At 39.3% G+C, this 15,950-nt stretch overlaps 2 protein-coding genes across 2 annotated transcripts in view; one reads left to right on the top strand and one right to left on the bottom strand.

The window, feature by feature from the left end:
* The first annotated feature begins 838 nt into the window (after window positions 1-838).
* LOC135157802 (uncharacterized protein K02A2.6-like) lies at window positions 839-1,666 on the top strand. Its single transcript, XM_064114739.1, has one exon. The coding sequence runs from the start codon at window positions 839-841 to the stop codon at window positions 1,664-1,666; it is 828 nt and encodes a 275-aa protein (XP_063970809.1).
* A 1,450-nt stretch (window positions 1,667-3,116) lies between these two features.
* LOC129282877 (purine nucleoside phosphorylase-like) overlaps window positions 3,117-15,950 on the bottom strand; it is a 38,771-nt gene continuing 25,937 nt past the window's right edge. The window contains exons 3-6 of the mRNA XM_064114738.1: window positions 14,583-14,686; window positions 9,907-10,082; window positions 6,094-6,287; window positions 3,117-3,681 (exon numbers count right to left, since the gene is read on the bottom strand). Of these exons, the coding sequence (XP_063970808.1) occupies window positions 3,485-3,681; window positions 6,094-6,287; window positions 9,907-10,082; window positions 14,583-14,686 (671 nt within the window). The 3' untranslated portion in view covers window positions 3,117-3,484. The remainder of the gene's footprint in view (window positions 3,682-6,093; window positions 6,288-9,906; window positions 10,083-14,582; window positions 14,687-15,950) is intronic.

The following is a 15,950-nucleotide window of genomic DNA, read 5'->3' as shown; positions in this document are numbered from 1 at the left end:
TCAGCATGTGATCCAGATGACATTTCAAGACCTACCAGGCGTTGTGAACATCAGCGATGATCTACTCTTTTTTTTGGCCGAAACAAAGCAGAACATGACACACGACTTCATGCGGTCATGCAGCGCCTACGTGAGGTGAACCTAACGCTGAATCCTTCTAAGTGTGTCTTTAACACAGATCATGTTGTATACTTTGGCCATGTCTTCACCGCCAATGGTATTAGCCCTGATCCTCGTAAGGTGGAAGCGATCCATGCTGTCGCGGAGCCACAGAACGTCTCAGAGATACGCAGTTTCTTGGGCATGGTAACTTACTGTGCTCGTTTCATTCCAGATCTCGCGTCAATATCTGCTCCTCTCAGAGAACTCACACGAGCTGATGTGCCGTGGTCATGGGGACCGCCCCAAGCAGCAGCATTTCAGCGTATCAAGGACCTTGTTTCTAAGCACTGTACCATGGGATACTTCAACCCAGCATACCAGTCAGAGGTTATTGTTGATGCAGGCCCACTTGGCCTCGGAGCGATTCTGGTTCAGCATGACTCTCGTATGCAGTCAGTTATCCCAATCGCGTTAGCTAGTCGCTCATTGACACCCGTAGAACAACGCCACTCGCAAACTGAGAGAGAGGCACTTGCCATCACTTGGGCTGTTAGACATTTTCACATTTATCTGTATGGAGGAATTCGTTGTGACAACAGATCACAAGCCTCTGTTGTCCATGTTCAACAATGCCAACTCAAAGCCGCCAATCCGCATTGAACGTTGGTTACTTCGGCTACAAGCGTACAATTTCAGGGTCCAGTACCACCCTGGAAAATTGAATCCAGCCGACTATATGTCACGGCACCCGCGTACTACCCACAGTGAGGGATCATCAGCCGAAGAAGAAATTGCAGAACAACATGTCTCGTTTATCGCAGCACACGCAATTCCAAAGACAGTCACGCATGAGGATATCGTATCCGCAACAAGCGCTGATGAAGCTCTTCAGAACTGTATGCGTGCTATCCAGGATGATAGCTGGGGTGATCTTCTAGCGTCTGCAGATGCAGCATTGCAGAGTGAGTACAGAAGCCTACATGAAATACGTGATCAACTTACCATAGCAGAAAATGGTAGCATTCTCTTACGTGATCATCGCATCGTCATTCCACGCTCACTTAGACAGCGTATCATCAACATAGCACATGAGGGCCATCAGGGTATAACTAAGACAAAGGCTCTCTTGCGTGAGAAGGTGTGGTTTCCTTCTATTGATCGTATGACTGAACACACAATTCGCGATTATTTATCTTGCCAGATGAACAGTGTTGACCATGCGAAAGAACCACTTCGAATGACTGAGCTTCCACAACAGCCATGGACCGAAGTTAGCGTAGACTTTGCCGATCTCCCGAATGGTGATCACATGTTGGTAGTCATCGACGATTACTCACGTTTCGTAGAAGTAGAAATAGTTTCCTCTACAGCAGCGAGTCAGGTCATCCCCAAGCTTGACCGAATCTTCTCAAGCTTTGGCGTTCCTTCTGTAGTCCGTACTGACAATGGCCCACCATTCAACGGCGCATATTTCAATCAGTTTGCTAACTACTTAGGGTTCAAGCACAGGAGAGTTACTCCGCGTTGGCCTCAAGCTAATGGTGAGGTCGAAAGATTCATGTGAACTCTCAAGAAAGTCTACCGCTGTGCCATCGCAGAGCACAAGTGTTGGAAGCAGGAAGTATACAGGTTCTTGCGTAACTATCGTGCTACACCACACTCTACTACTGGTGTTCCTCCTGCAACTCTTCTCTTTGGAAGGCCATTGCGTGCACGTCTTCCAGACGTAGTATCTCCGCAGATCCAACATGATCTACATTCTTCAGTTCGCAATCGCGATGAAGCCAAGAAACAACACATGAAAGCATACGCTGATGGTCGCGGAAAAAACTCAGACATCGAGAATCGCAGTTGGTGATATGGTGCTTGTTCGCAGAGATGGAATGGTTCCAAAGCACCAGTCGCCATACCTTGCGCAACCATACAAAGTTGTGAGAAAGCGTGGATCTCGCATTACCGTCCGTTGTGCCAATCATTATATCACACGCAATTGTTCGCGACTCAAGTTGTATGGTGGTCCAGCTCCACCATTTAGTCATGATGATGATGATGACATCCCCCATTAAGTTTTCGTGATTTTGTGCCTAACTAACTAGTAACTAATTGGTCACTTGATTATGAATGCCATTATTTTACTAGATAATATAAAAGGTGGTTATTACACAGAAGTGTATTTTGATGCATATTTTACTTACTTCAGGTTTCCTTAAATTTACAACCGTTATGTTTTGATTACTTTGATTTTTTATGCAACATATCCGTGTCTGTTTACAGTTTTATGCATTATTTTGGATATCAGTGAATCAATTAGAAAACTATTTGTATTAAACAACCATGAAAATAAATACACACACACAAAAAAAAAAAACCATGAAAGACCCCAAAGTATCTGTTATTTTGGAACACTGCTAAACCAAGTATTTATTTGATTTAAAAAAAATCATAATAACTGTACTTTTCAGATTCTCATGTTGCAAACTCAATGTCATGCCTAATTGTGCATGAGCAGGAATGGTTGGAATTTGTTTGTGTTATTATGTGTCACACAGTTGGATTTATATGGACATACAATATGTTTTACATGGTATAATATTTGTATTTGTTTTCCACACGTTTTGAGCAGACCTTTGAGCAAACAAGGGTACACAGGTTTGATACTTATTGTTGTTTTAGATGTAACAAAGGAATGTTCTTGAGTTTTTACTTTGTTTTCACACTATCAAAAAAAAAAAAAAAGAGGAAAAGGAAAAGAACAGGAAATGTAAGCAGTTTATTTTGTTTAGTTTTAATTGTCATATTAATTAATCTTTTGGGATGCAAACTAAAATTACAAAACAGCAAATTATGATACAGTATATTATGTGTTTGAAATTTTGAAAGATACAATAGTACTTTTTATGCAGCCACTTGCATCTAGTCTAATCTGTTTTATATTTTGCTTGTACAATTTATTTTGAAGAAAACACAGCTTCCTGCATGCAGAGCAGAACAAAATAATACACACAAGAACAAAATTAATGTTTTGAATAATAAGCTTTATTTTTTATTATAAACAAAAAGAATGATGTTAAGTTAAAATACTTTGATAATTGCATTTGTTGATTATTTTATACAAGTTTAGAAGTTTTGAAGGATACTCAGTTTATTTGAAAGGTTTTACATTCTATCCAAGGTGAAGAGGAATGTAGTATCGATACCGAGTGTGTTGATCGATATTGAGAAGTGATTAAAGAAACGGAACATTCAAAGTCAGATCAGCTGTCCATGTAATTTTGTTGATCGTGATTTTAATCAGTTATTATAGTTTCCACCGCGAAAATTCCCGGTAATTTTGCAACCCTAGCTAGAAGGGAGGATCAAGCTGACTGGATCGGAGTTATTCTCATTCCTCGCCATTTATCCTGTCAACAACTTGTACAATTAGATCCTGCAGGACTCCTATGCGGGATTTCACGGTCTCGAGGACTTCCTCGCCTGCGGTGGCATGGTCCATGTTACAGGCCCTCGTCACGAGTGAGAAACCGAGGACACGCGTCCCGCCATGCCTTGCAGCTATCACTTCCGGGACGGTGCTCATACCTGCCAGGAAAAGCAAAGAATATCAGCGTTGCAATCAAAATAACATTGCATTCATTTGGATCACTGTTAAGACATAATGCAATTAAGGCTCCACATGAACTATTTTTGGTGGTGGCCAATTCGATCGGGCCACCAATATTTAAAATTTGGCGGCCCGAAAAATTATTTAAAAAATATTGAAATTAAATAAAACCTTAAACTGCAACACTAAGCTTGTTTAAGTTTTGTTTGATCTACACACAGACACAAATAGTCAGATCTACATGGATACATTTATACTAGCAAACTACATTTCTTGCCATGAGCCCGCTATCACCGGTGTTAAATTACTTTATTTTCTGTCATTAAAATTAGAAAAATTAGAGCGCCTCTGGCAGTCTAACCTGCATTACGCGGTTCAATATAGCAGCAGTGCTGACTTTGAAAGCACTATAAAATAATTATTCACAAAAAAACTTTCATATGATACAATATTACGTTCATTGACCCTAAATGACATTTGACCTTGATCATGTGACCTAAGACTTATCAGTGATACTTGATTACCCCTATGTCCACAATTCATAAACTATATCCATAAACTTTGAAAGTTACAAAAGCGATTTAATAATTACCTCCAACATGGACAAAGTTCATTGACCTTAATGACCTTAATTTGACCTTGGTCATGTGACCTGAAACTCGCACAGGATATTTAGTGATACTAGATTACTCTTATGTCCAAGTTTCATTAACTAGACCAATACAATTAATTTCAGAGTTATGATGGTAATTCAACAAATGCCCCCAAAAGGGCCAAAGTTCATTGACCCTAATTGACTTTTGACCTTAGTCATGTGACCTGAAACTCAAGCAGCATGTTAAGTAATAATCGATTACCCCTAAGACTACGTTTCATGAACTAGGTCCAGATACCTTTTAAGTTATGATGACATTTCAAAAACTTAACCTTAGGTTATGATTTCGATATTGACTCCCAAACATGGTCTAAGTTCATTGACCTTAAACTACCTTTGACCTTAATCATGTGACCTGAAACTCGGGCAGGACGTTCAGTCCTACTGGATTGACCTTATGTTCAAGTTTAATGAACTAGATTCATATACTTTCTAAGTTATGCTGTCATTTCAAGAACTTAACCTTCGGTTAAGAATTGATGTTGATAATAAATTTCTTTGATTTCCCCTTGGGTGTTGAACGTAAACAGTAAAGCTTAATGTAGGAAGGGTCCATGCAGGGAGTGAATATAGAGCCCTATAAAGGTTACAGATGAAGAGCCCCTACTTGCTCTGGAGATTTATCGAAAGTAAACATTAAAGATACTTTCACGGTAACTAAAGCTTTACCTAGGTAGGGACTTAATAACAAGAGAATGATTCAAGCCTGATTGCGACCGTTATTGCATAGAATTTAGCAAGCTTATAACACAATGTTATGTGCAGTCCATCTTTCTACCCGTTTGTTGACCTAAAGATCGTGACGGATTCATGAAAGTTTTGTCTATACGAACAGGAACATCGATGCAGATTGAGAACCTTATTTACATCTACAAAGCGATTCTGTTCAAAACGGGAAGCGAGATAGATGATTCGAATTTTCTTGGGTAACTTAACATATGTGCTATTGAAAAAGAAAAAGAAAATAATTTAATCAAAAATAGTTTTGCCAAATATCTATGGAGTATAAACAAACTTTTGTTTGGTACTGTGTTATCTTGTAAAAATGAAATATCGAAATAAAATCATTTATTTGATGCAAGCATTTTGGCATTCATAATAATTTTCATGCCAAATACTGCAACAATGGTTTTGGCAAATGCATGAAAGAAATAATGGTTAAGGATGGTTGCTCTTTGCTGGTTTTGCATTTTGTTATTAAATAATGTAACAAAAATTTGGAATCATTGCCTTTTTATTTTGTTCAGTTACATGCATATAATGTATGCTGTATTTGATACTTTCAGGCGAATCATTGTTTAAATAGGTGGTCAAACTTTGCAAAAATTGACCCAAATCTTTAGCGCCTTGTTTTTTAACTATTGAGAGCGTTTTAGGAAATTAAAATCTCTTTCTTAACCCCTGATAGTCGGATAGACAAGAGTTGTCCCACCTGGGGGCCTTTCATAAAGCTGTTCGTAAGTTAAGAGTGACTTTAAGCATGTTAAGAGCGCCTTGTGAGCCTTTCTTACGTGCTATAACCCATCGCCAATGAACATTTTGGCGGATACCTTTTACCACAAGAAAGGATCACCACGTTCTTAAAGTCGCTCTTAACTTTCGAACAGCCTTATGAAACACCGACCTGGCTAAGAGTAGTTACATCTAGCTGATTAACAAACCGACATCAGCTCCCAATGATGATATGAGAAATCTCAGCTCAAACAGTACAAGGCTGAGAGCATGTATCACTTACCTACGACATCAGCTCCCACTGATGATCTGAGAAATCTCAGCTCAGCTGGTGTCTCGTACGACGGCCCTTCGACCATGACATACACGCCCTCTTTGACAAACCTTGAACACTGCACGTCCTGGGCAGCCTTCAAAGCGAGTTCCCTCAGCTTTTTGTCATAGGCATTAGACATGTTGGGAAATCTCGGCCCAAACCTATAAGAGGAGGACACATATTTGTCAAGATGCCACTTACTCAACCGAGAAGCAAAGAACTAACTACTCAAGATTTATTAAACTTTTTCTCTCAGAAGATGTGAATTTTCAACAAATCGAATGAATAGATGCAAGGGCGGAAATCTCTCCCCAAAGGTAGAGGGACCAGGGAAAAGCTTATCACCCCAAATGTAAGGTCATTTCGACCAAAAATACTTGTGTTTTACCTCGATTTGGAATGATATATTTCTTTCCATCACAAAATACCAAAAATAGTAGGGGGACATTTGATATTGTGTACCCCCGTACTATTTTGAGTAGGGGGGACGCGTCCCCCTGTCCCCCAAGGATTTCAGCCCATGCATGAATAGATGTTGTAGGCCTTTCACAAGCATGAATAGGAATCGCCAGTTCGTAGTTCCATTCTGCGCATGATCAGATGAAGGTCATTTGTACTTAAGTGACATGGTGGTTTAATTTTCAAGGAGATAAGCACCATCCTTGCTGTCTTGATTATTATAGTCTTTTGAAATGTGCTTTTCACTGGATAAAAACAACAACAACGCGTCCACTAGTGACTGGTTTTTAACAGCTGGCCAAGTAGGCCCTATATTGTTATAATTGGTGATTGGTGGGGATTTTTTTAACTGATTGCTATAAGAGAGCATTAATGCTTGTAAGCAAGTAACCAGAGGACCGTCGGCTTAATTATGTCCTCTCCGAAGGACCTGGTAATGAGTCTTAATGCCTTACCCAAGGGCACTAGCGCACCAAGTGGGAATCGAACCCGGGTCACCGGAATACGAATCCCCCGCTCTACCGACTGAGCTAATCGCGCCTCCTAATTATGTTAAAACAACATATGCTTACGGGCATGCTTATGGCATGCATTCTAATTAAGTAGAAATGCAACAAATACCTTCAAGTGTTCATTGTTGTGTTATTCTAGTTACCCGTTCTATACAATTTCTGCATCCTCAGTGCTATATAAGGCATGTTTACATAATATTCTCTCTTTGAAATTTGTCTATCATAATGAAATAATGGAAAGATCATTTGATCAAATTTAAATTGTCCATGTGGTAACTACGAACTGGTCAATTCAATTAAATGTTGGGTATAGAGTGCGTCCCAGAAAAAAACGAAACCGAGATTAAGCGATCATGATTTATCATAACTTAATCACAAATACAATAGACAAATGACCTACCAATGTAAAGCTTAGAATCTCCTCTTTCATCTGATATTACTTAGATTATTCCTCATTCACGCATGAGTAAGCAAAAACAATTTGAAGAAAGGATACCAAAAACTCATTTGACGGGGGGTATCTGAATTTCAAAAAGAAAGTCACATACCTAAAAAGTTTAACATCTGCTCTTTTATTTGATACCTTAATCACAAAAAATGGTCAAGAAGTTAAAATGTTATGTTCCCTCGAAACAATGCTTGTATTTCAATAATTTCATTAAATAAACGTGTTTTCACCGGTTTCCCACAGAAGCTATCGCATGGCTGCATGGCTGATCGTCAACAAAACAGAGTGTCGACTCTGTCGAGTGAGTTTGAACACTAGCCTGTAAGACCTCTTCATTTTCAGAAATTATTGAAATTCAAGCCTTATTTCAAATAATTAGAACTTTGTTATTTCTTGACCATTTTCTTTATTTGAGGTATCAAATTAAAGAGCAGATATTGAACTTTTTGAAATTGTGGTTTTCTTTTTGAAACCCAGATACAGCCCGCCAAATGACTTTTTGATATCCCCTCTTCAAATTGTTTTTGCTCACTCATGCATGAATGAGACATAATCTAAGTAATATCAGATGAAAGAGGAGATTCTAAGCTTTACAATGGCAGGTAATTTGTTTATTGTGTTTGTGATTAAGTTATGATAAATCTCGGTTTCGTTTTTTGTGGGACGCACTGTATTGTTCAAACAAGGTTAGCTCGATAGTAAATCCCAATTTATGAAACCATATTATCCTGGTGCTGTTACGTAGCCAAACTTTGAAGAACCATTGGATTTGGTGTCTATTAACACCGTCAGATCAAATCAAACTTATAATATAACTTTCTCTGAATAACGAGTGGATGTTTATTTAAAAGGAACTTCCAAAACTTACAATGCTTATCCCTCAATCTCAACTTGCTTTTTCATCCGTTTCAAACCTTCCTCATAAAATACAGCACGCTTAATTATACGATCATCTCAGAAAAAAATGTCCTTTACGAACTAAAGCCCATGTAAAGTATTGAAAACAATAGTTCATTGATATGAAACTGATTAAAAGTAGTCAAATTATCTGCCTGGAAATTAGAAAAATGTCTACAAGGTCATCCAACAGAATCAGGATATCCATTAATTTCAGTCAACTTCTGAAACCGACATTTCCAAACACTTTAGTTTATTCTCTACTAGAAAGGTTATGTCTATGCTTGCTGACATGAAAAAGAAACCAATTCAATCTGTGTTTTCGTGCATGCAGAAGAATCTTCCATTTGTTTTATGAACGAACTGAAGAAAACTTGCTCTACTCTATACATGGTATAGGTTCTGACTCTTGTCAATTATTCCATGTAGGTCCATGATTATTCCGCATTGTGATTAGCAACAACAACAAAAAAAAATTTGCATAATTTCGCTTCTCAACCAGTAACCGCAGTGCACACAAATACAAAAAAAAACTCTCGCACTTTCAGAACTCAAAAGGTGGTTTCAGACCGCCTCGAAGTTCGTCAGTTCCAGGTATTCTCTGATCGGGAAATTTACCCCGATCAGAAAATACCGGGTATTTTGGTAATGTGAAAGCAAACTACGCGTACTTTCCCCGAAAGAAAATACCCGCTAAATAGTAGGTACTTGGCAAAATTACGAGAACTTTCGCGGGGATTTTTCCAAGGTCGCAGGTATTTTGGCAATGTGAAAGCAATTTACGGGAACTTTTAGCCCAGCGTGTCGTTGGGCGCGGGCGCCGTGGGTGACTGCTGGGCTAGTGATTTTGAATCTCGTGCCTTGCCTGCTTATACAGACCATACTGCGCATGCTCGTAACTTGAGGAATTTATCCTGAAGGGTATGTTTCGGGGCGGTGTGAATGCAGGAATAATTAATGGGTATTTTTTAGCCTAAAAAAGTTCTCGTAATTTAACGGGGATTCTTATGATCGAGGCGGTTTGAAACCACCTAAAGAGTGTTATGATGGGAAACACCTTTCATTCTGCTTATAAGGACAGGAAATTGATAAAAAAATCTTTCACAGATTTCGGGGGCCGATTGCACGAAAGGGTCTTTCCAAGGACCGTCTTTCGAGTCGCCCATCTTTTATGATACGCCATGTGAAACGCATTTCAAATAAATTATCTGCAAATATATTCTATTTGTCCGTTAAAATAAACAAAATATTTGTTTATAAAATGATGTGATATCTCATGAAATTGTATAAAATTTGATTTAAAAGCAAGCTTACGAATTTTATTTGTTTATCATAAATTTCAGAAACACCCCGCTTATAGCGCATCATAAAAGATGGGCGACACGAAAGACGGTCCTTGGAAAGACCCTTTCGTGCAATCGGCCCCGGGAGGTCTACAAGGAAAGTGTTACGAGGGGGAAGTACCTTTCGTCGTTCAAGCCACGAAGGGGGTTTGAACCGGTCATTGTTGGAATACCAATGTGATCAATCATGAGCATGATGTCACCGACATTGTAGTCAGGATTCATTCCACCACCAGCATTCGTTAAGGTCAGGGTCTTCACGCCCATGTGATTCAGGACACGCACAGGTAAAATAACCTGAAACAAAGAGGGCGACAAAGAGAAAAGGGTTTATACAATTATCTTTCATCCTCAGAATTTAGTCAGAAATATTATTGTAATTTTGACTACAAGAGATAACAATAGTAATAATTAGAGTTATATTGCGCCAAATCCACTCTGTAGAGTACTCAAGGCGCTTTTAAGGAATTTATAAAGGAAATTAAGAAGAATTGAAGAGAAATGTTTTAAGGAGTTGTTTGAAAGTTTCAGAGGTATACAAGCACTGTTTTTATGTTTTCAGGGAGCAGTGGCGTAACAGGCGGGGGGGCAGGGGGGCAAGTTGCCCCCCCTGGCGGATTTCACCGGGAAAATAAAAGAAAAGCAGGAAAAAGAAAAAAAAGGAGGGAGAAAGAAAGGGAAAGGGGAAGGAAAGGGGAAAAGGAAAGGAGGAAAGGAAAGGGAAAGGAAAAAATGAAAAGAAAACGAAGAAAAAACTTTTTTTAATAGAAAAGGAAGGAAAGCGGGAAAATATACGAAAGAAGAACATTGGAGAAAGAACAAATCATTCCGAAATAGGCCTATGTAATGCAATAGTACGGTGGGAAATAAATTAAAAGATGACAAAATGGCAAACAATAGCGGGAAACGAAGGTAGAATGTAATTAGTCAAAAGCTAATTTTTGGAAAACAAAGAAAAGGGACAAGAAAAAAAAATAACACGACCGGGCTGCCGATGATTGATATTAAAGAGCGGGAAGAAAGATGGACTGCATACAACACTGTGATATAAGCTTGCTAAATTTTAAGCAAATAAGCTACCGGGGCTTTGCCCCAGACCCCACGCAGTAGGGGCTCTTCATTTATAACCTTCAAATGGCTCTATAACGCCCCCCGTTCACAATCACGTTCAATCACTGCACAGGCGCGGGGGGGGGGGGGGGTCTTGGTTCCACACCCAAGAGGAAATAAAATAAATTATAGGAGACAACGTATAATGAAATGAATGGAAACATTGAATTGTGTTATTTGCTGAATATAATGGAAAAATCTATCACATAATTAGAATGTAATTTCAATAGGCAATTTTTTCCAGCTCGCTTTGCACGCTGGCAACGTTTTACAGATTTTTCCCACATCACTATGTTTTGCCCCTCAAAATATTTCGTTCATTACGCAACTGGGTTGAATAAATGTGTTGTGTAAAAGCTATATCCTGTACATGCCCGCGATTTGATTAAAATAGCGCGAGGTTTAAATGGCTTTGATATCAAGAAGTTCCGGGGGCTCCGCCCCGGAACCCCAACCGCACAGCACTTCGTATGGAAGGGTTGGGCCATGGCCCCAAAAAGTTCTACAAACAAGAACAAAAAAAGGAGGAAAGAAAAGCAAAGGAAAAGTGTAGAATTTGATTTTATTTACTGAATATAATACAAAAAATAGCTCAAAGTTAGATTCTATGCGCTATATAAGAGAAGTATTATTATTAGTAATATTATTATCATGAAAAGGTGATTTTTTTCTCGCTCGCTTCGCTCGCTCGGGACTTATATAAAGCAGCTTTTTAGCTCATGTGCTATACTGCGCCCCTCCGTTTTTTTTTACTCTTCACGCTACTGCCACAAAGAAGAGTGAAATATATTATTCTCTGGATATCATGTCAAAATCTATCACAAAATTGGATTTTTGTATTAAAAAGTCAAAAATTTTGCTCGCTCGCTCCGCTCGCTCGCAACTTTTTTTTTAAAGATAAATTCTGCCCGATACGCAATATCTGGCCTTCTCAAAATAGTCGCCTCATTACACCATTACACCTGTTCATACCATGATATGACCGGGAAATGTTGGGCTCTTGCCCCCCCTGGCCACCGACCCCTGTTACGCCGCTGTCAGGGAGGCTATATTCCATATAACTGAAGCCAGTGCGTTGTGTGTAAACGTCTCTCCCCTGTTTCATAGATGCAGGCTATGTTACAGTGGAAAACACTCCGTCCCTCGGATAGGACGTTAAATGGGGGCCCCGTGTAGAGGAGAATCACACCCTTTGCACGTTAAGAACCCACTGCATTATTCGATTAAGAGTAGGGGGAAACCCCGGTGAAGTGGTCCACCTGCATTCCCCAACCAGTTATCGGGAGGAGAGACTTTCGGGTCACAGTTCTGTGTGCGCGCCCTTGGCGACCCAGAATGGCTGGGCTGGCTCCTCCAATGCGCCTTTGAATGTCTTTGACATATATATGGCGCTATACAAATGCTGTGCATCATTCATCATCATCAACTTGGGGGATGAGTGAACAAATGATCTTTCCCTCAGGTTTTGGAAACTTTGTGGGTAACGAGAGAAATGGAAGAGGAGGAGCATAAGGATCTTGAAGGGGTATAACTTTTGATCAGTGAAATGAGGTACTGGGGAGAAGAGCCATGGATACAGTGGAAAGTTAACAAAAATCTTGAACATAATGCCTTGTTTTACAGGGAGCCAATGTAAGGATCTTAAAATAGGAGTAATGTGAGTGCGCCTGGTGGATAATGAAACAATGCGAGCGGCAGCATTTTGAAGTTTCTGAATTTTGACTAACTGATTCTATGGTAGATTGAACAAAAGGGAATTACCAAAATCGAGACGGGACGAAATGAAAACGCGAACCAATTTTTCTGTGGCCGGTCGAGACAAGTATTTCCTAAGAAAGCCGATATTTCGCAATTGGTCTGCCAATAAAAGAGATGTGATATGACATTGTCATGTGAGAATAAAAAACTATAGGCCTACCGAGATTGTGCGACAAAAACTTGACAAATTAACAGTGAGGCCAGAAAATGGGATGGAGTCGATGTGGATTTTACTAAGCTGTACTTTGGAGCCAAAGAGAAGAAATTCACATTTGGCTGGATTCGACTCAAGTGAGTGAGAAGTCACCCAATTGTGAACATCAACCATGCAACATTTAAGACGATGAATGAAACTTTCTGCAGCTAGTTGATCCGAATTAAAGGAAAACATGAGTTGGATGTCGTCTGCATGAATATGTTATTTTATGCCGTATTTCAACAGAGCTTGTCGCAATCCTTATAAATAAATCGAGAAGAAAGTTGGCCCGCCAACAGAACCCTGTGGTACTCCGCAAGAGAGAGGCAAATCATCAGACATATAACCGTTAACACAAACAATCTGAGAATGGAATGAGAGATAAGACTCAAACCACTTGTAAGCCTCACCCTTGACACCGAGTAAACTAAGTATTTCAAAAGGATAGTGTGAAGGCGGAGGACAGGTCTAACAGCAAAAGAGATGTGGTGTTCCTTTATCCGTGCCTCTTAGGGTATAATTAGACGAATCAGAAAGTAGTGTTCCTACACTATGATTGGACCTACAACTTGACTGGAAAGGTTCGAGCAAATCATAATCCGAAAGGTATTCTGACAATTGAGAGAACACAATCCTTTCAAGAATCTAGAACAAAAAAAGTAAGTTTGAAACTGGGCGGTAGTTTTGAAGGGAATGTTGGTCCAGGGAGGTTTTTTTTTAAAGTGGGGTAATAAGAACAACTTACAGAAAGGGAGGAATTAACGTATGCCTGTTCTACATCTGCTCCTGCGACAATTGCTCCGGTCTTAATGTCTCAGACAGCGGCGTAACAGGGGTCAGTGACCAGGGGGGGGGGGGGCAAGAGCCAAAAATTTCCGGGTCATATCATGGTATGAACAGACGTATATGGTGTAATGAGGCAACAATTTTTAGAAGGCCAGATAGGCCTATTGCGTATCGGGTAGAATTTATCTTTTAAAAAAAAGTTGCGAGCGAGCGAAGCCAGCAAGCAAAAATTTTGACATTTTTAATAAAAAAAATCAAATTTTATGATGTCCAGAGAGTACTATGTTTCACCCTTTTCTTTTTCCATTCCTTTTCTTCGTGGTCTATACGCCACTATGAACAGGATGCTTTGCGGCAGTAGTGTGAAGAGTATAACAAAAAACGAGGGGCGCAGTATGGCACATGTGCTAAAGAGCTGCTTAATATAAATTATAGGCATGACCTAATTCATGGAATCAGAGCTGGAGGGCAGATCGAGGAGAAATTCGAGTGAGAAAATACATTAGTATACAATATATAATGCACATAAGCACGTGCATGCATGCGGGGCCAAATAGTGAACGATGTGCGAGAAGAGCCAGTGGATATACCGCACCGAGGTCCGCAGGACCGAGTGCGGTATATCCATTTGGCGAGTCGAGCACAGAGTTCATTGTTTAGGTCCTCTATGCACAAGAGCGCGTGCATTGTTTGTTTTACACAACGTCCTCCCCCTCCCCAATGTTACCGAGTTGCCACGAATTTGATTTAAATTCTAGATAATTCCAGACCTCGCACTATCCTGCACTCTGACGTCAGAGTGCAGGATAGTACTTTTGGTATGACGTCAGAGTGTAGGACAGTGCATTTTGGATGCAATAGTGCAGTTCACTGAATATCATGTGATCCGATTTGGACCAATCAGATTACAGAACATTTTTGAGAGTTGTATAAAAATGACTACCTACCTTGAATGGTGAGTGTCCCTCATAAAGATGAAAATCTCCCTGCATCACCACCACAGACTTTCCATTCAGTTCCCCAAAGTAGAGCTGACCAACGTATCCTTTAACTGAAAAATTAAGTTCATTCGTTCCAAAATAAGGCCTTGTTTGAACCAACCCTCATGAGGAAGGCTCACTCAAACTGTAATTTGCAACAAGCCTACAAGAAGGGTTATAGAAATTAGAAATGCCAGCGGGCTGTAACCACGGGGAGCTAAATGGGAGTCAAAGTCATGCTGAAAGGTCAAGTCCACCCCAGAAAAATGTTGATTTGAATCGATACAGAAAAAAATCAAACGAGAATAATGCCGACAAATCGGTTTTAAATGAGAAAGTTATGACATTTCAAAGTTTCGCTTATTTTTCAACAAACAGTTATTATGCACAACTCAGTGACATGCAAATGAGAGGGTCGATGATGTCCCTCACTATTTCTTTTTTTTAATTATTTTAACAATTTCTTCATTTTTTTACAGATGTGACAAAAAGGACCAACTTGACTGAACAATAGAATGTTAAAACGATGGTAATTCCATTAGTTCAGGGAGGAAGAAAACATTGTATCAAAGGAAAATGAGGAAGAACTTAGAATATTTCACATTTCACATACTGTAATACATTACAAAAGAAAAAGTGAGTGACGTCATCAGTCCCCTCATTTCCATACCGACCAGGATGTGCCTATAACTGTTTTGTGTAATCAAGCGAAAGTTTGAAACGTCATAACTTTCTTATTTCACATCCGATTTTGATGAAATTTTAAGTGTTATGCTTGTAGGATTTTTCTCTTTTTCTCAAATCAACTTTTTGTTTGGGTGAATTTGTCCTTTAAATATCATGATGCATTGAAATGCGATCTCATTAAAGACTATCTGGCTACGCAACATATTCAGAGGCCCTGAGCATGCATGATTTAACCCAAAAATGTCCACAATAACCCTCATAAATTACCAACGGGTTTTCAATACAGACAAAAATAATAAAAAATCACAAAAATATTTAACTTGATCCAGCCAATTTTCAAACCAATGCGTCTATATAGCAATGGACCTATGATATAGCACAAAAGTGCAAAGTCTTTTTTCCAGACCCGGTTAATTAAAAATTATAATGTAGGTCCAAAGTCTTTTTTCCAGACCCGGTTGTTTCAAAAATTATAATGTAAGTCCAAAGTCTTTTTTTCCAATCCCAGTTGTTTCAAAAATTATGATATAGGTCCAAAGTCTTTTTTCCAGTCCTGGTTGTTTCAAAAATTATAATATAAGTCCAAAGTCTTTTTTCCAGACCACCCAGTTGTTTAAAAAATATAAGTCCAAAGTCTTTTTTCCAGAC

The sequence above is a fragment of the Lytechinus pictus genome, unplaced genomic scaffold, assembly GCF_037042905.1.
Source record: "Lytechinus pictus isolate F3 Inbred unplaced genomic scaffold, Lp3.0 scaffold_20, whole genome shotgun sequence".
Classification (NCBI taxonomy): Eukaryota; Metazoa; Echinodermata; class Echinoidea; order Temnopleuroida; family Toxopneustidae; genus Lytechinus; species Lytechinus pictus.
The sequence above is the reverse complement of the archived record's forward strand: the minus strand, read 5'-3'. Positions and strand labels throughout refer to the sequence as shown.